The 25,823-nt window shown below is 39.1% G+C and overlaps 1 protein-coding gene across 1 annotated transcript in view; it reads left to right on the top strand.

Moving 5' to 3' along the window:
- The first annotated feature begins 5,570 nt into the window (after window positions 1-5,570).
- The window catches only part of TWSG1 (twisted gastrulation BMP signaling modulator 1), a 65,170-nt gene continuing 44,917 nt past the window's right edge, over window positions 5,571-25,823 (top strand). The window contains exons 1-2 of the mRNA XM_026495992.4: window positions 5,571-5,763; window positions 7,551-7,704. Coding sequence (XP_026351777.1) covers window positions 7,582-7,704 — 123 coding nt within the window. The 5' untranslated portion in view covers window positions 5,571-5,763; window positions 7,551-7,581. The remainder of the gene's footprint in view (window positions 5,764-7,550; window positions 7,705-25,823) is intronic.

Raw genomic sequence — 25,823 nt, forward strand, 5'->3', positions numbered from 1 at the left:
TGAAATATTACTCAGCCACAAAAAGGAATGACGTTTTGATAGATGCCACAACATGGATGAACCTTGAAAATAGTATGCTGAGCACCTGGGTGGCTCAGTCAAGCATCTGCTTTCCACTTAGGTCATGTTTGTTGGGGTCCTGGGATCAAGCCTCATGTTGGGCTCCCCGCTCAGTGGGGGGTTGGCTTCTCCCTCTCCCTCTGCTCGTGCTCTCTCTCTCTCTCTCAAATAAATAAAATATTTTTTGAAAAAGAAAAGAAAATATTATGTTAAGTGAAGAAGCCAGATAAAAAGGCCACATACTGTCTGACTCCATTTATCTGAAATATCCAGAAGAGACAAACCCATAGAGACGGAAACTAGACTAGTGATTGCCAAGGTGGGGTGGGGACTGTGTCATTGCTTAGCGGATACTGGGTTTCCTTTGGAGGTGAGAGAACTGTCCTGGAATTCGATAGTGGTGATGGTTGCTTAACATTGTGACTATACTAAATGCCACCAAATTGTATACTTTTAATGGTTAGAATGGTAAATTTTATCTTAAATGAATTTTAACACACACAGCATTAAGTTCCTGGGTACTTAGTACTCCTCTTTACAAGGTGGTGCGGCTCTGAGAACTGAGGGACCGAGGCTGTCCTGGGTGGTTTGCTGCTAGGACACTCCTCCTCCCAGCCAGCCCTCCTCTGGTCACTCACCTCCCTTCACCTCCACCCCCAAGTCCCCCTCTCTGCCCCTTCAAGTCTGAACTTCCCATCACACCAAGCATAAGCCTCCAGGAAGTCTTTCTGATTATTCCAAGCACCACTGATCTCTGCTTTTAGTTCTTTCTTGCTTGCTTTCTCTTTCTTTCTTCCTTCCTCCCTTTCTTCCTCCCTCCCTTCCTCCCTCCCTCCCTTCCTTCCTTCCTTCCTCCCTCCCTCCCTCCCTTCCTTCCTCCCTCCCTACCTTCCTTCCTTTCTTCCTTCTTTCCTTCCGCTCTTTCTTTCTCTCCCTTCCTTCCTTCCCTCTTTCCCCCCTTCCTTCCTTTCTTTTTTAAAGATTTATTTATTTATTTATTTGAGAGAGAGCGAGAGCATGCAGGCACATACAGGAGTGGGGGGAAAGGCAGAGGGAGAGAAGCTCAAGCAGACTCCCTGCTGTCACGGGCCTACTGAATCTCACGACCCATGAGATCAGGACCTGAGCCAAAACCTAGAATCAGTCGCCTAACTGACTGAGCCACCCAGGTGCCCCTACTTTTCCTTGTTTCTTAAAGTAACCAATAAGCTCTTGACTCTATGAATCCTTATCTTTTTCACTAATTGTTTTTACATCTTCGTTACTGTTGTCATTTTGGCTAATACAGGTGAGAACATCTGTACTAGTTTTTGTGGATCTTCCAAGAGCCTGAGAATCCCTGCACACAACGAAATGAGACCTTAATGACATGATTCCTGCCCTAAAGAAGCTTCTAAAATTAATTGAGGAAACAAAACATACATATACATATACACATTAATAGGGAAATGTCAGTGCAAATGAATGCTTTAGGAGCTCAGAGGCTATTGGAGACTTTAGCCAGAGAAGTCATTCCTTAAATCAATTCATTCACCTATGTGCCAGGCACTATGTTGAGTCATGGAAAATGATTTTTGATATTTGAATAGGGTGATATTTGAACAGACTTTCAAGAGTGGGTAGGATTTATGTAGCTAGAAAAAAAAGTAAGAACCCTGTCCTGAGCAAAAAGAAGAATGTGCAGAAATACAAGATTGGAAAAATACAAAATAGACCACCTGTTTGTGGAAATAGACCAGCTTGGCTGATGGAGGAATTTGTATGACATCAAAAAAGATCTACATACTGGCATGAAAAGATGTTCTAGATATGCTAAGTGGAAAAAAGCAAGTTGTAATGAAGTATTCTTTTTTTTTTTTTTTTAAGATTTTATTTATTTATTCATTTGACAGAGAGAGACAGCCAGCGAGAGGGAACACAAGCAGGGGGAGTGGGAGAGGAAGAAGCAGGCTCATAGCGGAAGAGCCTGATGTGGGGCTTGATCCCGTAACGCCGGGATCACGCCCTGAGCCGAAGGCAGACGCTTAACCGCTGTGCCACCCAGGCGCCCCTGTAATGAAGTATTCTTAACATAATTTCATTTTTTGCAAACATGTTAATGTATGTGACTAAAAAAAGAAGAAATGTAAACAAAACTAGGAGCAATCACTGGGGGCTAAAATGGCAAGGGGCACTCATTATGAAGTTCCATAATTTAAAATTTTTCCCCAGCTAAGCATGTACTACTGCCAAGATGAGAAGGGGACAAAAGGTAAATGAAAATAAATTAATAAATATTTTAAATAAATAAGCTACAGTTTGGACCTAATTTGTTAAGCAACAATGAGCCATGTATAAATACGGAATTTTGGGAAGCCAAAGGGGCTTTTGAGAATGCTTTGTAAATATCTCAATAGCCCTTGATGGCCCTTTGCAAATCTCTGCTGAAATAGCATCTTCTCCAAACTTCTCCTGCATGCTTTCCCAGTGGTCTGCTGGGTCTCCTGTACCCCTGGGCTCCCCCACCCCTACCCCCCTACTCCCCACTCCCATGCAGAGGAATACTGTTACTTTTACCTGGTGGATCAACAACCATTCAGAGCATAGGTAATGACAAGGGACTTTATTTATTTATTTATTTCTATTTTTAAAGATTTTATTTATTTATTTATTTATTGAGAGAGAGCGCGCGCTCGCACACATATGTGCATGAACAGAGAGAAGGGCAGAGGGAGAAGAGAATCTCTGGCACACTCCCTGCTGAGGGCAGAGCTGGATGAGGGCCTCAATTTCATGACCGCTGAGATCATGACCTGAGCCAAAATCAAGAGTCTGATGCTTAACGACGCTTAACCCAGTGAGCTACCCAGGCACCCAAGAAATCCATTTTCTTTCCTCATTCTTTACACAGCTTTGCAGTAGATCCGTAACAGAACAAGGAGGAAGGATAAAAGGGAAGAGAATGATGGAGAAAGGAGGTTTCTCCTCAAGTGGGCCTTCCATCCCCAGATCTTCCCTCCCACAAAAGCAGGCTGGGAGGCTGATAAACTGTGGCTCAGTTCAAATCTGTAAAACCAGATTGGTTAATTTAGCTGAGTCAGCCAAGTAGAGAGGTTGAGAATGGGACTGTGGGTTCCAAACCAGAATCCCCAGCCCCTCAAGTGCTGGCCCCTTGGGAGACAGAGTAGTTTTCCCCACTGGGAAAATAACTGTATACATAATTTTTAATATTAATCATTCTAAAAGTATATACACTACTTTAAAATGTTGATATATCATGGATATCTTTCCATGCCAACAATATTCATCTGCAATACTAGCTCTCAAAGTGTAATCTGGGGACCCTAGGAGTCCCAAGACCTTTTCAAGGGGTTCGTTAGCTCCAAACTCTTTTTATTTTAATTTTAAAACATTATTTGCCTTTTTCATTCTCCTGTCACAAGTTTAGAGGAGTTTCCTAGAGGCTACATAATACATGATATTGCAACAGTATAAATGCAGAAGCAGCTATGAAAATCCAGCTGCCTTCTATTACCTTTGACATTAACGAGAATAGCACAAATGTAAAATAATGCCATTTTCCTTTTTCTGGAATAGGTACTTATTTTTCATAAAGTGTTTTCCATGTTACCATACAATAGAGTGTATTATTTTTAAGTGAAACAATGAATAAGTATTTCTTAAATTTCTCTTTTTAAAAAAGATTTTATTTATTTAAAAGAGAGAGCAGGCATGCACAGGAGTGGAGGGAGGGATAGAGGGGGAAGAAGAGGGAGAGGGAAAGAATCTCAGGCAGAGGCAGACTCAGGGCTGAGCGTGGAGCCCAAGGTGGGGCTTGACCTTACCACCCTCAGATCGTGACCTGAGCTGAAACCAAGAGTGGGAGGCTTTACTCACTGAGCCACTCAGGTGCCCCATTAAATTTCAGTTTTAATATAAAAAGTTTTGATAGACGTAGCACACAAAAAACCTCTTTGGTGTCCTCAGTACTTTTCAAGAGTGTAAAGGGCTCCTGAGACCAAAAATGTGAGAACCTCTGATCCACAGTATCATGTTTTAATAGCTGGTTTAGTTCATTGAACTGGAGAAGTCTAATTCATTTAATTAGTAAGTAAACCAAAGAATAAGATCCTTAAGGTTAAATTTGTGTACACTCTTAATTATTTCTTTAAGGTAACTTTCAGGGATGATTTTTAGCATACATATTTACTTATTGTACAAAAATGGACTAACATCATTAATGTAATCCACCCCTCAGCCAACCGACCCTTCCCATTCTTTCTGTTTTCTTCCAAGCAACAAAGGGGAATGTAAAGGCATTTAAGACTACTAGTTTAGTAAGGAGGGCACGTATTGCATGGTGCACTGGGTGTTATACGCAACTAACGAATCATCGAGCTTTACATCAAAAACCAGGGATGTACTGTATAGTGACTAACATAATATAATAAAAAAATATATAAAAAAATGACTACTAGTTTAAGACTTTATCACTAGGTCACCGTTTCCAAGGAGAAAGTACCTTGCGGATCATCTAACCCAATGGGCTCCAACTTAATCACTCTGAAATCTTTTAAAAAGCAAATTCCCAGGATTGTGGGAAATAACTGAGCACAATTCTCAAATGCTTTTATCTGCATGTTTGCTGTCTGTGGAATCAGTTCATTTTTCTAAAATAGAGGCTGAAATGAGTGCTGCGTCATACACGCTCCTGCAGCCCTCTCCTACGGAGGAGTGGGGTGGTGCGCTGTAGCCATTTGTGCAGCCGTCAGTCCACCCTCTCCGTAGACCACTGGCCTCCTTCTTGAACAGCACCCACGGCGCCTCCTCTCTTCTGTTTCCAGTACTAAGCACAGTGCCAGGCACTCGCCGAGGGCGCAGCAAATTTCAGTGAACTGAACGAAGGCTCTACCCTAGCAGATCCTTATTCAGTAGGTCTGAGGCAGAACCCAGAAACCTGCATTTTTAATAAATCCTGCCTCCGACGTCAGATAACAAGAGTTCAAGGGTAACGGGCTGGGCTGCTCCGCCACTGGTGCCTCCGTGTTGAATCCCCTTAACGGGACAGACACAGCTGCCGCACAGGTTCCCGTGAGGAGTCGCTGAGCTAATGCTCATCCCATTCTCGGCTCCGTGAAGAGCACACGGTAAGCGCAGAGTATGGGCCTCACAGAAGATAAGCCGCAGCCTCAGGTAGGCGACAGAGAAACCTGAGATGGGGACAGGGAGGAGGGCGGAGGCAAGGCGCGCGTGGGTGCCTGGGCGGGGGTCCCTGCAGGAGTGTGTGTGGCCGCCGTCGGGCGTGACCGGAGGGCGGGGCGGGGCCTTCGTGCGTGAGCGGGGCGGGGTGGCAGCCGGGGGCGGGGCCTTCGTGCGAGCAGCGCCGGGACCGGACTGGAGGCGGGGCGGCGGGCCTGGCGCGCCGCAGGCGGGGAGGGGCGGGTCCGGGGCGTGCGCTGACAGGAGCGCCCCGGGAGTGAGAGACGCCTCCTGGCGGGAGCTGGCGGCAGCGGGGAATCGAAGGCCGGCGGAGCGACCGGGGAAACTGGGGGGAGGGTGGCGGCGGGCCTGTCTCTTTAAGGTGCCCGAGGCTCGCGGGCGCTGCGCTGAGGGACGGCGCGGAGGCGCGGCCTGCCTCCCTCGCACAGCCCCGCGGCTCGCCCAGCGCTCGGCCGACCTGCGGGGGAACGAGGGCCAGGCGGCCTCGCGGCGCCGCGGCGCACGGTGAGCGGGAGCAGGCGGGACAGGGTCTGCGGCCGGGGAGGGTCCGGGCCCAGAGCTCCGGCCTCTGGAGGCCGAGGCAGCGGCGGGCTCTTGGGGCCGGGAGAAGCGGAGCAGCTCCCGCGCGGCCTGGGCCCCGCCTACGCGCAGGACAAAGTGGGGGTGCCGCCCGGTGGGTGCTGGGCGCGGGCACGCAGGCCGGCGGCACCTCTGCGGCCCCCTCCCCTGCCTCGCTGGTCAGCGGCGCGTCGGTGAGCCGGGGCTGAAGAGCCGCCGTGGCCTCTGCCTCCTCCCCCGGCAGCAGGGGCTCCGTGCGGCGGCACAAAGGCTGCTGTCAGTGCCATCCCCCTTGGGGACCACACACAGGTCGCCAGAGCCCGAGAAACTGGTCCCGACGTAGGAAAACAGTTCCGGTGTGGTAGCGTTCCTCACTCCTTAGGCAAAAAAAGGGAGGCCCTTTAAATAATTCTGTTACCTGCTTTGTGCATGCCATGATTTACTTGAATCCTTTTTCCAGTGAGATTTTGGGAGTAGTATGAAGACATCCATAAGAGATGAAAACAAATCCCATTTTTAGTGAGTGTAGGATGAAAACTAGTTCTGGATAAAAATCACTTTTCGAATACTTTTGGCCTCCACAAATATGCACCAGAAATCATCCGACTTGGTATGTGCTGTTAAATAAATTAGAAAATTGGGTTACTAACGGTCTTTAGGAATACTTTGTGGGCCTCAGTAACAGTCACCAGGGCTTCCTCTTTCAAAATTGAGTCATACGGGGTACAAAGCCCTTTATTCTTTTCACCTTATTACTTTTGCTTTACTGTACTTTATAATACTTAGACTAAAAGTTTACAGTAATCATAAAGGCCCTATAAACTCACCTTTTATATATATTACATCAGTAGTCATTTATTTTACTTGATTCTATTTTTGGGAGGGTTTGTTTTAACGCCAAGAAGTTACATCTTTTTAAAAAGCTTAATAACCATGTTGGGTGTTTAATCACTATCAGAATTTGGTCTTTTTTTCCTTCTTTTTTTCAAAGTGTACTATCTTCTCAATAACTTTGAAGAATCTATGGTACCTATGGTATAGAATTCAAAGAATATCTTCACATTTTAATAAATTACTCAAGAGTTCTTAATGCAATTAATAATTTACTATCCCCTTTGTTATTTGCTGGGCTATTTAAGGAATGACTCTCACCTCCTTTCTCTAACCTGCTTCATTCTGGCTAATTATGTTAACAGATAAAATGAGATGGTCGTAAATAATCATTAGAATAATTTGCATTTTAAAAATTCGTTAAATGTTTTAAATTATGGTGCAATATTAATAGCTTTAAGTATGAGTTTAAAGTTGAATAATGGGCCTAAAACTAAAGTTGAATAGTAGTCGTGCAATATTAAAACTAGTTATTTGCCTCAGTAACCTGATGGTTTTTATATACATATCATATATATGTATATTTGTATATATATGTACATACATGTCATATATGTGTGTATATATGTATATGTGTATACATATGTATGTGTATATATGTATACACATATCAATATATGTATATATTTGAAGTTGGCTGACAAGACATACTATATAAAAATTGTAGTTTGTTTTGACTGTTTAATTATTCATTGAGAATGTCCTTTAAATGATCACTCAGAAGTATTTTAACACAAACAATGAGTCTTGGTTTGTTTTGCTTTTCATTTCTGTATTTGTTCTTAACCTAGCCCTTGCCTTTGAATTAAAGTTTTTTTTTTTCTTATTGTTTGTTTGTTTAGCTTCCTCGGAGTTGATCATCTCTGAAGAAACATGAAGACACACTGTGTTGTTATGCTTACTCTAGCCATCCTGGTGTTCCTGACATGGGTCCCTGTGTCACTGAGTTGTAACAAAGCACTCTGTGCTAGTGATGTGAGCAAATGCCTCATTCAGGTAGGACTAAGTGTACTTTTTATTAATATTAAAATGTCGAAGAGATGGAGAGTGCATATATACAGATATACAGTGTGTGTGTGTGTGTGTGTATGTGTGTGTGTGTGTGTGTATTACAGTATAAGGCCTGAGTATTAAGTCAGCTCCTGAGGTACTGAACCATGAAACACTGGTCTGGGGTTTTACCCCCATAGTTTTCTTGCATATTCCCAAGGTCAGATTCAAGAAGTATCCAGCTTCATAAATATGCCATTACAAAGTGATGAGCACTCCATTCAGATAAAGAGTTTCCTTGTATTATCTAGTTTATATATCAAAGAAGCTCAATTACTGTATTTAGAAAAGAATTTAGCTAGTCAAATAATAGACAAATTGTTCCCTATATAAAGTAATAGTTGTCTATTCTGTGCAATAGGTTATCCCAAATGTAGCAACTTAATGCAGTAAACATTTATGTCATGCAGTGTCTGAGGGCTGGGAGTCTCAGAGCAGTTGAGTTGAGCTGGGTGGTTCTGGCTCAGGGTCTCTCACAAGGTTGCAGGCAAATTGTCAGCTGAGATTGTGGAGAATCTGCTTCCAAAATACTTGAGAATTATCTCTCAGTCATCAGGCTAAGCCTAGTGATGTAACTACCACTCTCATTTTCCTGAAGAAAAAAGTGAGGTTAAGTAATTTGGTTAGGTTCGTATAGCTAGTAAGTGACTGTAGAATGCGGTCAAAGCATACTACAAAGCCTGTAGCCTTCCCACTACACATACTGGTTATTACTCCATAAAGTTGTGTTAATTAGTGGTGAACTTCACGTCTTCTATAGGTGTTCTCTTTTTTCTCATCCTGTAAGACCATCAGCAGTCTTGTGTCTTTTGTGTGTGTATTTATTAGCCTCCCTTTTAATTTTTGGCTGTTCGCTAAGAAATCCGGTAACCACACATTCTAGAATTCTGTGTAAGTTATAAGTTAGCTGTAATTCCAACGTGGAGCAGTTGTGTGTATGTACCATAAGTGATAATGATTTTTATAGATTTGAGGCATTTTGTATTTATTTTGGACATTTTGGTCCTTCTCATTAATAGTTGAGATTCTGGGATGCCTGGGTGGCTCAGTCGGTTAAGTGTCTGCTTTCAACTCAGGTCATGATCCCACTGAGTCCCAGGTCCAGCTCCCTGCTCAGCAGGGAGCCTGCTTCTGCTTCTGCCTCTGCCCCTCCACCTGCTTGTGCTCTCTCTCTTTCTCTCTTTCTGACAAATAAATACATTTTTAAAAAAATCTTTAAAAATAGTTGAGATGCTAGGAAGCCTGGCCTTTATCTGAGTGTAGTTTGCCACCATCTCATACTCTCTTTACCCTTACTTTGCATTTCGAACCAAAACTTTGAAATAGAGAAGTTTGTTGGTTGGTTTGTTTTTAATTTTTTTTCACTGTGGACATTTTTCAATCATAAGTAGGAGAAGAGAGGAGTATAACGAAGGGCAGTTTCAGCAGTCGTTAACTCAGGGCTACCCGTGTTTCATCTCTGTACCTCTACACTGACCCCAGCTATGTCTTAATTTTAGGCAAATTCCTGATACTGTTTTATCATAATTCTAATATCTACATCTTAAAGATAAGAACTCTAAGACACAGCTGTTAGCAATTTAAGGGGTGCCTGGCTGGCTCCACTGGAAGACCATGAGACGCTTGATCTCAGGGTTGTGAGTTCAAGCCCCACATTGGGTGTAGAGATTAGTAAAAAAAAAAAAAAATCTTAAGATTAACAGTAATTTTAAATATCATCTAATTTTTTATATGGACGTCTTGATATGGCATGTCTGCTTAGGCTCATTCTGACAGAAAATTCTGTAGTCTGTACGTGAGGTCCAGCGTTGTGCTTTGGTCTGATGGGGAAGCTGTGCCACTCCCCGCGCTGCTTCAATGTAGCTTCATTGTTATTAGAAATAAAGTATCATACAATTGCAATGTTCGTGTTCAGGTAGAATTTCACTTAAATCCCAAATTATTTTTGACTCTCCAAATCTATAATTTCCATTAGTTCAAATAATTAAAAATTGGATTTTATTAAAATAACTTGCTTGGTAAAGGAGTATTTTAAAAAGATAGCTTTTGGTTAGTATTGATAAATACCCTCAAAGATTTTTGGTTTGTTTCTTTTGCTTTTAAATTTTAAAATATTTGGGAGTACCTCTGTGGCTCAGTCCGTTAAACGTCTGCCTTCAGCTCAGGTCATAATCTCAGGGTCCTGGGATGGAGCCAAACATCCTGTTCCCCACTCAGCAGGGAGTCTGCTTGTCCCTCTGCCCCTCCCCCACTAGTGCGCGCACTCTCTCTCTCAAATAAATAAATAGAATCCTTTAAAAAATTGGTTAATTAATTTAAAAATATGTGATACAAAATACTTCAAAAAGTAAAGACTACTGTGCGTGTAAAAACTGGAAAATTGAGGGAGCTTCACCTGTTAAATGGTGACTCTAGTAAATTTGTTGGAAAGAAGCTAGGACTTTTTTTCTTTATCATTAATTAGGTGATGCTAACATTTCTCAGGTTCCTGTTGTTCCTTCAGAGCCAGGAATCATCAAATCTTTTTCTGGAGTGGTAGAGACAACACTTCTGGTATATAGTGGCAGAGTATTTGAAGCTAAAAATATTGCGGGCTCAAGAATTGGGGATTTTTCTTACTCATTAATTCACAAAGACTTAATTGGACATTGAAGTAAAATATGATTAGTTCCACCATTTGACTGATTTTGTGGTCTCCAAAACTCCAGCAGATTATTTCACATTCTGAGCTTTATTTTTTTTTTGTATTCCTCTTACTATGGCTACGTAACCACCCCAAAAATCAGTGGCTGAAAACAGTGTTGATTTTGCCCATGAGTTTGCATTCTGCAGGGCTTGGTGGGGTAACTCGTCTCTGTACCACACAGCACTAGGGCAGCTTGAAGGCTGAGGGCTGGAGTTATCTGAAGCAGCACTATTCCCTAGAACTTACTACGATGATAGAACAGTCTACATCTGCCCTGTCCAGTGCAGTAGAAACCAGCCACATGAGGCTATTGAACACTTGAAACATGCCTCGTGTGATTGAAAAATAGATTTTTAAACTTTATTTCGTTTTAATTAATTGAAATGTAAGTAGCTACATTTGACTAGTAGCTTCTGTACTGGATCTCACAAATCTGAGGACTCACTGCTAAGTCTAATACCTGGGCTAGAAAGATTCTTCAGCACTCTCCGTCTGTGTCTCTTGCCCTCGCTCACTTACTTTCTCAGCTGTCTGTCTATATGACTTCTCTAGTGTTCTGGTTTAAGACCAGCTAGATATCTTACATATTCGCTCAGGGCTCCCAAGATACATAATACCTCATGAAAGAGAGATAAAGGAATATGCATTGCCTTTTCTGGTCTTACCTTAGAGGTTACATACTACTTGCACCATAGTCATAGGTCCACCTGGATTTAAGTGGAGGGAACGTAGGCCCTACCTCTGATGGAGGAGCGTAAAAAGAGCATGTGGCATAAAATGGCATGGACATCTTTAAGTGTAAAATAGATTGGCTGGGTAGGTGATCTCGAAGTTTCCTTCTAGTTCTATATAGTTCTAGAGAAAGAAACCAACTATTATGTGTTATTAAATATTCTCTTTTTTAAAAATCAGAGTAAAAAAGTCATGTCTCTCTCTTTTTTTATTGAAGTATAATTGACGTACAATGCTACATTAGTTTCAAGTTGTTCAACAAGTATACAACATGTTGATTTGACAATTCTGTACATTACTCAGTGCTCACTATGATTAAGTGTAGTTACCATTACAATATTATTTTTTTAAAAGATTTTATTTTATTTATTTGAGAGAGAGAGCAAGAGAGAGCACAAGCAGGGGGGAGGGGCAGAGGGAGAGGGATAAGCAGACTCCCCGCTGAGCAGGGAATCTGACTCAGAGCTCCATCCCAGGACCCCAGGATCATGACCTGAGCCAAAGGCAGACGCTTTACCGACTGAGCCACCCAGGCGCTCCTGTTATTACAATACTATTGACTATATTCCCTGTGCAGTACTTTCCATCTCTATGACTTACTTACTTTATACTTGGAAGTTTGTAAGTATACCTCTTAATCTCCATTATCTATTTTCTCCGTCCTTCCTCCCACAGCCATTAGTTCTCTATATTAAGAATTTTTGTCTTATTTTTTAGATTCCACATATAAGTGAAATTGTATGGTATTTGTCTGACTCTATTTGAGTCTTTTCATATAGCATAATACCCTCTAGGTCTGTCCTTGTCGTCACAAATGGCAAGATCTCATTCTTTTTTTATGGCTGAGTAATACTGCTGTGTGTGTGTGTGTGTGTGTGTGTGTGTACACTACGCTTCTTTATCCATTCATCTATCTATGGGCACTTGGATTGCTTCCATATCTTGGCTATTGTAAGTAATGCTGCAATAAACATAGCATGTATCTTTTCAAATTAGTGTTTTCCTTTTCTTTGGGTAGTTGGATTATATGGTATCATACGTATTTCTATTTTAATTTTTTGAGTTACCACCATACTGTTTCTTACAGTGGTTGCACTAACTTACGTTACCACCAACAGTGCGTGAAGGTTCCTTTTTCTCCACATCCTTGCTAACACTTATTCCTTGTCTTTCTGACTGGTATGAAGTGATACCTCATTGTAGTTTTGATTTATATTTTCCTGATGACTAGTGATGTCGAACATCTTCTCATGTGTCTGTTGGTCATCTGGATGTCTTCTTTGGAAAAATGTAAATGGGACTGTTTTCTTTCTGGTACTTTATTTTTAGTGTATAGAAATGCCATAGATTTCTCTTTATTAAATTGTATCCTGCAACTTTATAGAATTCATTTATTAGTGCTAGTAGTTTTTTGGAGAAGTCTTTAGGGTATTCAATATATAGTATCTTGTCATCTGCAAAGAGTGAGTTTTACTTCTTCTTTACCAATTTGGATGCCTTTTATTTCTTTTTCTTGTCTGATTGCTGCAGGTAGGACTTCCAGTATCATGTTGAGTAAAAGTAATGAGTGGACATCCTTATCTTGTTCCTGATCTTAGAGGAAAAGCTTTCAGTTTTTCATCATTGAGTATGATGTTAGCTGTGGGATTTTTCATATGTGGCTCCTTTTATGTTGGAGCATGTTCTCTCTAAACCCACTTTGTGTAGTTTTATCATGAATGTACTTTGTCAGATGCTTTTTCTGCATCTCCTGAGGTAATCATATTGTTTTTATCCTTCTTTGTGTTGATATGATGTAGCACGTTGATTAATTTGCAAATATTGAATGACCCACGCATCCTTGGAATAAATCCCACTCGATCATGGTAAATTATTTTTTTAATGTTGAATTTGGTTTCTGGTATTTTGTTGAGGATTTTTGCAACCATGTTCTTTAGAGATATTGGCCTGTAGTCCTCTGTTTTTGTGGTGTCTTTGGTTTTGGTGCCAGGGTGATACTGGTCATGAGACCAGAATGAACTTGGAAATTTTCCTTCTTCTATTTTTTGTAGTAGTTTGAGAAGAATAGGTATTAATGCTTTTTTACTTCATTTTTTTTAAGATTTTTTTTTTTTTAATTTAAGAGGGAGTGGGGATGAAGAGGGAGAGAATCTTCAAGCAGACTCCCTGCAGAGTGTGGAGCCTGAGATCATGACCTGAGCTGAAGTCAGATGCTTAACTGACTGAGTCCCAGGCGCCCGGACATTTCTTGAAGTGTTTGGTAAAATTCCCCTGTGAAACTGACTGATCCTGAACTTTTGTTTGTTGGGAGTTTTTTGATTACTGATTCAAATTCCTTACTAGTAATAAGTCTGTTCAAATTTTCTATTTATTCCTGATTCAGTTTTGGAAGATTGTATGTTTCTAGAAAATTATCCATTTTTGTTCAAGTTGTTCAAGTTGTTGGTGTATATTTTTTCATGATATACTATAATCCTTTATGTTTTTCTGTTGTTGGTTATTTATCCTCCTTTGTTTCTGATTTTATTTGAGCCCTCCCTCTTTTTTTTTCTTGATGAGTCTGACTATATGTTTATCTATTTTGTTTTATCTTTTCAAAGAACCACCTCTTGGTTTCATTGATGTTTTCTATTATGTTTTTTCTCTCCATTTTATTTATTTCTGCCCTAATCTTTATTGTTTCCTTCCTTTTTCTAGGTTCAGGCTTTGTTTGTTCTTTTTTTATATCCTTTAGTTGTAAGGTTAGGTTGTTTATTTGAGATTTTTTTGTTTCTTGTGATCTGTATCGCTGTAAATTCCCTTTTTGAACTCCTTTTGCTGCATCCCAAAGATTTTGGACTGTTGTGTTTTCATTTCCATTTATCTTCATATATTTTTTTATTTACTCTTTGATTTTATGGTTGACCTGTCTGTTGTTTGATAGCACATTGTTTACCTTCCATGAGTTTGTGGTTTTTCCAGAATTATTTCTTGTAATTGATTTCTAGTTTTCATTGTGGTTAGAAAAAATGTTTGATATGATTTCAGTCTTAAATTTATTGATATTTGTCTTATGGCCTAACATGTGATCTATTCTGGAGAATGTGTACTTAAGCAGGTATATTTTGTTTTTGGTTGGAATGTTCTATGTATGTCTGTTAGGTTCTTCTGGTCTTATATATTGTTCAAAGCCACTGTTTCCTTGTTGATTTTCTTTCTTTCTTTCTTTCTTTCTTTCTTTCTTTCTTTCTTTCTTTCTTTCTAAAGATTTTATTTATTTATTTGAGAAAGATAGCACAGGAGTGGGGGGAGGGGCAGAGGGAGAAGCAGACTCCCTGCTAATCAGGGAGCCCAACATGGGGCTCAGTCCTAGGACCCCAGGATCATGACCTGAGCTGAAGATAGACGCTTAACTGAGCCACCCAGGCATCCGTCCTTGTTGATTTTCTGTCTAGATGTAAGTGGGGTGTTAAAAGTCCCTACTATTATTGTATTGCTATCAGTTTCTCCCTTTATGTCTGTTAATATTTGCTTCATGCATTAAGTGCTCCTATGTGGGGTGCATAGATATTCATAATTGTTATATCATCTTGTTTGATTGATCCCTTTGTCATTGTGTAGTACTCTCTTTGTCTCTTGCTACAGTCTTATTTTTAAATTAATTTATTTGAGAGCGAGCGAGCACAGAAGCAGGGACAGAGGGAGAGGGCAAGAATTTCAAGCAGACCCTGTGCTGACCATGGAGCCCCACACAGAGCTTGATCTCATGACTCTGAGGTCATGACCTGAGCCGAAACCAAGAGTCAGGCGCTCAACCGACTGAGACACCCAGGCACCCGCCTACAGTCTTTGTTTTAAAATCTGTTTTGTCTGATACAAGTATTGCTGCTCCAGGTTGGTTGTTTGTATGCTTGTTTTCATTTTCATTGGCTGGTGGATGTGTTTTCACACCTTCATTTTTTGCCTTTATGTGTCTTTAGGTTTGACATAAGCCTCTTATAAGCAGCATATAGATGGGGTGCCTCGATGGCTCAGTTGGTTAAGCGTCTGCCTTTGGGTCAGGTCATTATCTCGGGGTCCTGGGATCAAGCCCAGTGTCGGGCTCCCTCCTTGGGGGGAGTCTGCTTCTCCCTCTGCCCCACCCCCCACTTGTGATCTCTAATAAATAAATAAAATCTTTAAAAAAAATAAATAAAAAGTCAAATTGCTGGAAAGATACATAATGAAAAATAATCCCTTGAGTAATTCTCTCTACTCTTCATTTTGTTATTCAGGTTGAACTACTTTTAATCTTCCAAGTAATAGCTTCCACTCTTACTTCTTTTATTGTTGCTGGGTTTTTTAGCCATATGGTTAAATAATATGCTTCTACTACTGTTTTTTAACTTACCAATTCTAGATTATGTATCTAAACTGCCTTTCTGCTGTATTCGATTAGGACATGACTTACCATTCTCTCCTCCCCTACTCGCTACCCTGCCATAATTGTACAGTCTTTAGTTTCTCTCATGGTTCTCTCGCTTTTCAGTTTCTACAATGTACTTAAACCTTTCTATTCTGTCATATCATTTAAAAACACTATCTCTTGGGGCACCTGGATGGCTCAGTCAGTTAAGCACCTGGGTTTGACTCAGGCCCTGATCCCGGGGTCCTGGGATGGAGCTCTGGGTTGGGCTCGCTGCTCAGCGGGAAGCCTGCTTCTACCTCTGCCCCTCCCACCTTGTCGTGCTCTCTCTCAAATAAATAAATAAAATTAAAAAAAAAAACAAGCTATCTCTTGAGTCCTGCTGTGAGAGGAGTATATTAGTAGACCTCCTTTTTTTCTTTTAAAATTTATTTATTTATTTATTTATTTATTTATTTATTTATTTTTTAGCCATAGACAGAGTATAATTTTTAAGAACTGTGCATGTGACTAGCATTTATCGCCACACTTAGTATCATAGAAAGCAAGGAAATCAGTTTTCCTGCATTTGTGAATATTGCCCTTAGAATTTTCTGCTTTTGGAGTAATTACTGATTTCTGTCTCAAAGTCCGTGGAGAATGGGGTATAACCTGTACTTTTACTTTTATATCAGCAAGCTAGATAGCATCTATATTCTGAAGGCACTTAGTATAATAGTTAAGAGCATGACCTCTGAAACCAGATGTCTAAATTCGAATCCAGTTCTGTGATGTATAAGCTATCTGACCTTGCGCAAGGGAGTTAACATTTCAGTGCCTCAATTTCCTCATCTGTGAAATAGTGATGATAACTATACCTACTCTGTGTGGGTATTGTGAGGATTAGATATAGAGTACTTAGATCAGTTGCTAGTATGTAAGTGCTATAACCATAACTATTATTAACCTTAGTTCTTTGTTTTGTAACCAGTTTAAATCTTCCATGCTTTATTTACAGATATATTCTAAAATTGACAATCAAAAGCCATGTTTATTCTGTAATGATTTTATAAATACTGTTGACTGTATGGTCACACAAGGCACTATGGTTACATTTCCTTTCTTGAATGACTTTTTCTTGAGTTGCTAATTGTCTTTCTTGATTTTCCATCATCAGTCATTAACACCTTCTGTTGTTTTAAATTCTTAGTCTGTTTTTCCTACAAAGGATCCTCCTGTGTTGTTGTTTCTAGACTTAACTGATTGCTCTCTAGGTCTGATGCAAGCTGTCGTGTAGTGCATCCGCATTGTTACTTTTCCTAAGTTGGCTCCACTTTTTCTTTGATTCCATGTCTTGTTCTTTCTTGATTTATTCTCATTTTGTTGTAACATGCCCTAGAGTATCTTCTAACAAAGGCGATATTGGGAAGAAGTGTTCTGGGTGCCATATCTCTTTAAAATGCATTTATTCTGGGGCACCTAGGTGGCTCAGTCGTTAAGCATCTGCCTTCGGACCAGGGTCTGATCCCAGGGTCCTGGGATCAAGCCCCGCATTGGACTCCCTGCTCTGCTGGGGGCCTGCTTCTTCCTCTCCCACTCCCCCGTCTGTGTTCCCTCTCTCGCTGGCTGTCTCTCTCTCTGTCAAATAATTAAAATATTTAAAAAATAAGTAAAAATAAAATGCATTTATTCTCATTTTATTTATACCTGATTGGTGATTTGCCTGAATATAGAATTATTACGTTATTTCCCCCTGGGAACTTTCAAGACATTTCCTAACCGTCTTTTTGCTGCTGGCATTCTGTATTGCTAGTAAGAAGTCTGATGCCAGTCTGGTTTTTATTCTCCGTAGGTGACTTTGTTTCTTCCCTCTCTCTGGAAACCTTTAGTTTCATCTCCTTATCCTTGGTGTAGGCATTGTGATGGGCACCTTATAAATCTCTTTTAGGGAATAGGGGTTTTGTTTTGAGCTCAAGACTGGAATATTCCCTTTTATTATTATTTTTATATATAATATCCACGCCTTTTTCCTGGAATTCTGGTTACTGTAAGTTTAAGATAGATTCTCTAAGTCTTAGTTTTTTTAAACAGCGTTATTGAGATATAATTCTAATACTATAAATTGCACCCATTTAAATGTGCAACTCACTGGTTTTTAATGTATTCACAGAGTTATACAACCATCACCACAATCTAATTTTAGAACATTTTCATCACCCTAAAAAGAAAATTCATACCCATTAGCAGTCCCTCCCTGAGCTTTTTTCCCAACCCCTAGGCAACCACTAATCTACTTTCTGTCTTTCTGTACGCCTGTTTTGGATATTTAATATAAATGGAATCTTATGATATGTTGTCTTTTATGTCTGGCTTCTTTTATTGAGCATAATTTTTTCATGATTTATCCATGTTATACTAAGTATCAGTACTTCATTATTTTATGGTCAGATAGTATTCCACAGTATAGATACACCACATTTAATTCATCCATTCATCAGTTGATGAATATTTGGATTGTTTTAACTTTTTAGCTATGAAGAATAATACTGCTGTGAGTATTCAAGTACACGTTTTTAATGTCGATGTATATATTTTCATTTCTTTTGGGTATATACCTAGGAGTGGAATTTTTAGGTCATGTTTTCTGTGTTTAACATTTTGAGGAACTGCTAATGATTTCATACATTCCCAGCACCACTGTATGAGGGTTCTAGTGAATCTATGCCCATTTTTAAATTGGCTTCTTTGTCTTTTCATTGTTTAGTTACAAGAGTTCTTTATGTATATGGCTACTAAACCCCTATCAAAAATATGAGTTGCAAGTAATTTATCTCATTCTGTGGGTTGTCTTTTCACTTTCCTGATGGTATTATTTGCAACACAAAAAATTTTTAATTTTGGTACAGTCTAATTTATCTACTTTTTCTTTTGTTGCTTCTGCATTTGGTGTTTTGGCTAAGAAACTATTAGCCTAATTCAAGGTCACGAAGATCTACTTGTATATTTTCCTCTATTTATTTTATAGTTTTAGCTCTTATGTTTAGGTCTGTGATTTATTTTGAGTTGATTTTTGTGTGTCCACCTTTATTCTTTTGTGTATGGATTGCCAGCTATCCCAGCACTATTTTTTGAGAAGACTATTTTTTCCCTATGGAATTCTTTTTGGCATCCTTGTTGAAAATAATTTGACCAAAAGGATAGGAGTTTATTTATGAACTTTCACTTCTATTCCATTGATTTATATGTTTATCTTTATGTAAGTACCATGTTGTCTTGATTACCATAGCTTTGTGGTCTATTTTGAAATCAGGAAATACAAGTTTTCCAGTTTTGTTCTATTCAAAGATTGTTTTGACTATTTTGGGTCTCTTGTATTACCATATGAATTTTAAAATCAGCTTGTCAATTTCTGCAATAAAACCAGCCAAGGATTTTTTTTTAATAATAGACCTGACTTTTTTAGAGTAGTTTTAGGTTTATAGAAAATTAAGCAGAAAGTACAGAAAGATCCAGTATACCTTTGTCCCTACACACACCCGTGTTTCCCCAATTATTAACATCCTGCATTAGTTGGTGTATTTGTTACAACTTATGAACCAGTACTGACACACTATTATTAACTAACATCCTTAGGGCTTACATTAGGGTTCATTCTTTGTGTTATACAGTTCTGTGGGTTTTGACAGATGCATAATGTCATATATCTGCTTTTAGAGTATGACACAGAATAGTTTCATTGCCCTAAAAATCCCCTGTGCTTCCACCTGATCCTTACTTCCTTCTCCTCCCCCAATCCCTCCCCAGCTTTTGGCAACCACTAATCTCTTTTACTATCTCTATAGTTTTGTTTCCAGTATGTTGTATAATTGGAATTATATAGTACAGCCTTCCCAGGCTGCTTTCTTTAACTTAGCAATATGCATTTAGGGTTTTTCCATGGCTTTCTGTGGCTTGATTTCTTTTTATTGCTGATTTATATTCCATCATATAGCTGTACCATAATTTGTCCATTCAACTGTGGAGGGACATCTTGATTGCTTCCAAGTTTTGGCAATAAACAATAAAGCTGCCACAAACATCCGTGTGCAGATTTTTGTGTGGACATAAATTCTCAGCCCATGATAAATACCAAGAAGGACAATAGCTAGATCATATTCTAAGAGTGTGCTTACTTTTGTAAGGAACTGCCAAACTATCATCCAAAGTGGCTCTGCATCCTTGTCAACATTTAGTGTTCTCAGTGTTTTGAATTTTAGCCATTCTGAAAGGTATATATAGGTGTCTTGTTATTTTATTTAATTTATTTTTTTTAAGTGGGCCCCAATGCTGGGCTTGAACTCACAACCCTGAGATCAGGACCTGAGCTGAGATCAAGAATCGATTGCTTAACCAACTGAGCCACCTAGGCACCCCAGTGTCTTGTTATTGTAATTTGCAGTTCCCTACCAACATGATATTGAGCATCTTTTCATATGTTTTATTTGCCATCTGTATATCATCTTTGGTAGATGCCTTTATCTTTTGCCCTCTTTTGAATAGAATTGTCCATTTTTTTACTGTTGAATTTTAAAAGTTCTTTGTATATTTTGGATAACAATCCTTTATGTCTTTTGCAAATATTTTCTCTGTCTGTGGCTTGTCTTCTCATTCTCTTGACAGTGTATTTTGCAGATCAGAAGGGTTTTTTTGTTGTTGTTGTTGTTGTTGTTGTTTCTTTAATTTTTTTTTAGTTTATTTAAGTAATCTCTACATCCAGTGTGAGACTAGAACTCATGACCCCAAGATCAAGAGTCACATGCTCCGGGGGCCTGGGTGGCTCAGTCGTTAGGCGTCTGCCTTCGGCTCAGGGTGTGATCCCGGCATTCTGGGATCGAGCCCCACATCAGGCTTCTCCACTAGGAGCCTGCTTCTTCCTCTCCCACTCCCCCTGCTTGTGTTCCCTCTCTCACTGGCTGTCTCTCTCTGTCAAATAAATAAAAAGAAAATCTTAAAAAAAAAAAAAAAAGAGTCACATGCTCTTCTGACTGAGCCAGCCAGGTGCCTGCAGAGCAGAAGGTTTTAATTTTAATGAGGTCCAACTTCTCCATTTTTTCTTTCATGGATTGTGCCTTTGGTGTTGCCAGCTGGGACTGTGAAAGGGATTGCATTGAATCTGTAGATCAGTTTGGAAAGTCTTGCCATCTTAACAGCGTTAAGTCTTCTGATTCATGAACATGAATGTCTTTCCTTTTATTTAGATTTTTCTTTAATTTCTTTCAGTAATATTTTGCAGTTTTCAGAGTACAAGTCTTATACTTCTTTTGTTAAATCTATTTTACGTGTTTTATTCTTTTTGCTGTTATTGTAAATGGAAGTGTTTTCTTAATTTCATTATCAGATTGTTCATTGCTTGTATATACTGTTGTAGATCTTAAATCTGTTTTCACCATCCTATTCTTCATTCTGGGAGATTTCCTTGACCTAACCATTGAACCCTTTCTATTGAATTTTTAAATTTTAGCAATAACTCTTAAATTTCAGGAACGCCTCTATTTCTACTTGTCAGTTTTTCATATTAACACTTTTACTTTTGAATGCAGTACTTTCTCAGGTGTCTCTGAGGAGACTTATTAGAAGTTTTATTGGCAGAGGTGGAGCTATGTATGTTTCTCCCCCTACCCCTCCATTTTGTTACCTGAATTTCTTTTTCTTCCAAGACTGTTTTTTCTTTTAGCTTACACCTCTTTCATGTGGCAAGCTTTCCTCAAATATATGGTGTTCCTAAGCTGTCCATTATAGTTAAGAATGAGGCAATAAAAGCCTGGTTGGGAGATTGTGTGCTTAGGCAGGGCTGACATACACAGAATGGAGGGTATTGCTTGAGGGGCAGGGAAGCCCTTGCTGCTGGAATGTGTTCTCTGCTCTGAGGCTGATCATTTTCCTGAAGAGAAGTTTTTAGTTAGTTTGTTTTGATTGGCTGGTTATCTTGCTGTGGTTGGGAGGGTGGGAGTCAGTAGATGCCTAGTTCTTGTCTTTTTGCTCTAGTGTAGGGGAATACCCTGAACAGTCTGATAGAAACATGAACTTTAATGTCCTCTTTTATTTCTGTTCTCTTAAGTTGAAGAACAGATTGGCTACTGATGTTTGTTTCATGTGCCACGAATTGTTAACTGGGGTCATTGGGTCCTTTAAAGGCGTTAGTAGGGGATGCCCAAAATTATATTCAAAATTGTATATGTACAGTCTTCATGGAAGAAACGTCCATACCTTTCAGGAGGTTCTCCAAGTGGTTGATGGCTCTGGAAAGGTTAAGGATTACTGAGATTTTGCTTTTCATTGCACATACTAAGTTGTCATTAAAATTCTTTCAAATTCAGCAAAGTACAAGGCATGTTGACATTTTAGATGACAATAGTAGCTTTTCTCCTTAAACCGTGGAAGAAGAAAAGGTACGGAAATGAAGGTGGGAAATAAGTACTTTAAGAAGGGCAATGCTATAGAAGTTTAAAGGTAGTACTTCCCCCTTACAGGGAATTTCGATTCTCTTTTTGTTATTTTGGTTTGGTTTGAACATCTGTAGTGTTGAAATGATGTACTGTGAGGATAAGTTAGAACATTTGTTTATGTTGAGCCCTCTGCAACTCATGAAATGACTGAGTATAAAAAATGTTCCCTGGAAGCTCATAGTCCTGTAAATATTTGTTACCAGCATGGTTGCAAGGCAGCGTGGTCATTCCCGCCATCCTACAAGTTGCTATGCATAAGGTTGGTCCCTGTATAAATATTTATTTTTTGCTTCTGGCAGGAAAGAAATCTAACTTTAAACATCAAGAAAGTAAAATTGTCATCATGGTGTTTTTCCTTGCTCATATAATGAATGGTTTAGCTGTTCTATTTCAGGGGGAAAAAATGGTTGTATAAGATTTTGCTTTTAACTCAATCTTTACTAGTTTTTCTTCTTCTGTGAAAAGAACATTTAAAATTTGTATTTGTATTGGGGCGCCTGGGTGGCTCAGTCGTTAAGCGTCTGCCTTCGGCTCAGGGCGTGATCCCGGTGTTCTGGGATCGAGCCCCGCATCAGGCTCTTCTGCTGGGAGCGTGCTTCTTCCTCTCCCACCCCCCCTGCTTGTGTTCCCTCTCTCACTGGCTGTCTCTCTGTCAAATAAATGAATAAAATCTTAAAAAAAAAAATTGTATTTGTATTAATATTGTGCTTCTTCCCCAGAAATCTCAAGACCTATTTTTTATTATGAATGGATAAACCCCTTACTGACTTGTTAGTACTTTTGGCTAACATTTATGGTCATATTTAGGATGATATAAACATTATACTTCATGAAAGTATTCAAACTTAGGTTCAGAGATCATTGATGCATTGTTTTAGCACTTTACTGGTTATCTCAATATTTATTTAGCACTTTCATGTACTAAATCAACAGTCTGCTTTTTAAACTGTCAAATCTTAGACTTTCTGAAATAAGTTGGGATTTCTAAATAATTTTTTATTAATCTAGTTTCTGCAAGTGTATTGTCCTAAAAATATAAGTAGTTCAGATAATTTCAGGGCTTTTTAATCACAATAAACTAAAAAATTAACTTTATCTTTCTTGTTTTTTTTTAATTCAGTGCTAAATTCCACGTTAGCCTCTTGCTACAGTATCTTGATTTGTTATTATACTAGTAGTACTTTGGTTTACAATATATAGTTTTTCTTCTTTCCTTGAAAAAACATTACCTTATTTTCCTGTAGTGTTTTTTCCTCTTCATTCTGCTTCACTGCTCTTAAACGTTATGGCTGCAACTCATTTGTGTACTGTTTTGCTTCAGTTAACACCTCATGAAAATCTTTGAAATTAATGCCCAAAAGTAATGAGTTAGGCCTAACGTAATTTTAAGGGAAAAATAAGTCATTTTCTCCCTTTCAGATGTTTAATGTGGTTAGAATAGCTGCTAAAATAAATTAAAATTTATTTTCATTGGCTGTTTCACCTGTTGAATTATTTTTATTCTATTTTCGTTTTTAAATATTTATTTATTTTAGAGAGTGAGAGAGAGAGCATGAGTGGGAAGGGCAGAGGGAGAGCGAATTTCAGGCAGACTCCACACTTAGTGGGAAGCCTGACGTGGGACTTGATTTCATGACCCTGAGGTTGTGACTTGAGCCAAAACTAAGAATCTGACAACGCTTAACTGACTGCGCCACCCAGGTACCCCTCACCTGTTGAATTATTACATTAAGGCAAAGATGAAGATTTCATTGGGACACTTGGAAATTTTCAAATATGTGTATAATAGGGAGTAAAGTAAAATACCGCCACACCCAGTTTACTTATCACTCAGCTTCAACAGTGATCCACATATGGCCAGAGTAGTTTCATCCATTCCCCCACTTCACCCCATCTGGATTATTTTAAAGGATTATTTTATTTTATTTTAAAGGAATTCATTGGGCCATTTTTAAAGTAAGTAGGATTAAAATTTTGTGACTATGTTTGTATAAGAAATGGGTGCCATTTGATTTATTTTGATAGTTCATACATGAACTTGCATGCTGATTTATTTAGCCAAAAAGATAATTCTGTTTTCAGTAGTGTTTCACTTAAGTTTATATTATTTTTAGGGCAAAAGTTTACCAATCAGTTAGAATTTAAAAAGAGCAACGTGATAGTAAGATTCAGTTTAGATATTTCCATTCGAAGTTTAAAAGTTTGTCTGATGTTCTCCTTAAAGAGAATTAATATATCATAGCAGATTTATTGTAATCTAACATAATTATAATTATGTTCATTCTTTTGAATAAAGTCTGATTTTTTGAGGTTGTCTTGTTTTCTGTGTTTGTTTTTAAATATCCATTTGAGGGGCGCTTTGGGGGCTCAGTTGGTTAAATGTCAGACTCTTGATTTCAGCTCAGGTCACGATCTCAGGATTATGAGATTGAGCCCTGAGTCAGGCTCTGTGCTGAGCATGGAGCCTGCTTAAGATTCTCTCTCTCTCTCAGGGGCGCCTGGGTGGCACAGCGGTTAAGTGTCTGCCTTCGGCTCAGGGCGTGATCCTGGCATTATGGGATCGAGCCCCACGTCAGGCTCCTCTGCTATGAGCTTGCTTCTTCTTCTCCCACTCCCCCTGCTTGTGTTCCCTCTCTCGCTGGCTGTCTCTATCTCTGTCGAATAAATAAATAAAATCTTTAAAAAAAAAAAAGATTCTCTCTCTCTCTCTCTACCCTTTCCCACTCTTCCTCTTAAAAAACAAAAATCCATTTGATCTAAGTAAAGGTTGTAAAAGTATGTCAGCATAGGTACAACCTAATGCTTTGTTGATTATCGATGTTTACATGATATGCATTTATTTAATTAGCTTTGTCCTTACATTGCTTGGGGGGTACTTTTTTTAAAATTTTAATTCCAGTATAGTTAACATACAATGTTAGTTTCAGGTGTGCAATATAGTGATTTAACAATTCTATACATTACTCAGTGCTTATCGTGCTAAGTGTACTCTTAATCCCCTTCACCTATTTCACACATCCCCCCCCCCCACATTCCCTCTGGTAGCCATCAGTTTGTTCTCTGTAGTTAAGAGTTTGTTTTTTGATTTGTCTCTTGTTTTCTTTGTTCATTGTCTTCTTTCTTAAATTCCACATGAGTGAAATCATATGATATTTATCTCGCTATCTTATTTCACTTAGCATTATACCCTCTAGATCCATCCATGTTGTTGCAGATGGCAAGATTTCATTCTTTTTTTATGACTGAGTAATATTCCGGTGTGAGTGTAGACACACAAGCTGCATCTTCTTTAATCATTCATCTATCAGTGGACACTTCGGTTGTTTCCCTATCTTGGCTATTGTAAATAATGCTGCAGTAAACATAAGGGATACATATATCTTTTTGAATTAGTGTTTTTGTAATCTTTGGGTAAATATCCTGTAGGGGAATTACTGGATCATACAGTAGTTCTACTTTTAGTTTTTTTGGTAACGTCCATAATGTTTTCCACCGTCACTGTACCAGTTTGCATTGCCACCAACTGTGCACAAGGGTTCCTTTTTTCCCACATTCTTGCCAACACTTGTTGTTTCTTGTGTTTTTGATTTTCACCATTCTGACAAGTATGAGGTGATATCTCATTGTGGTTATGATTTGCATATCCCTAATGATTAGTGATGTTGAGCATCTTTTCATGTGTCTGTTGGCCATCTGTATGTCGTCTTTAGAGAAAGGTCTTCTGTCCATTTTTAAATCCGATTATTTGGTTTTCTTGGTGTTGAGTTGTGTAAGTTCTTTATATATTTTGGATGCTAAC

The sequence above is a fragment of the Ursus arctos genome, unplaced genomic scaffold (assembly GCF_023065955.2).
Source record: "Ursus arctos isolate Adak ecotype North America unplaced genomic scaffold, UrsArc2.0 scaffold_17, whole genome shotgun sequence".
NCBI lineage: Eukaryota > Metazoa > Chordata > Mammalia > Carnivora > Ursidae > Ursus > Ursus arctos.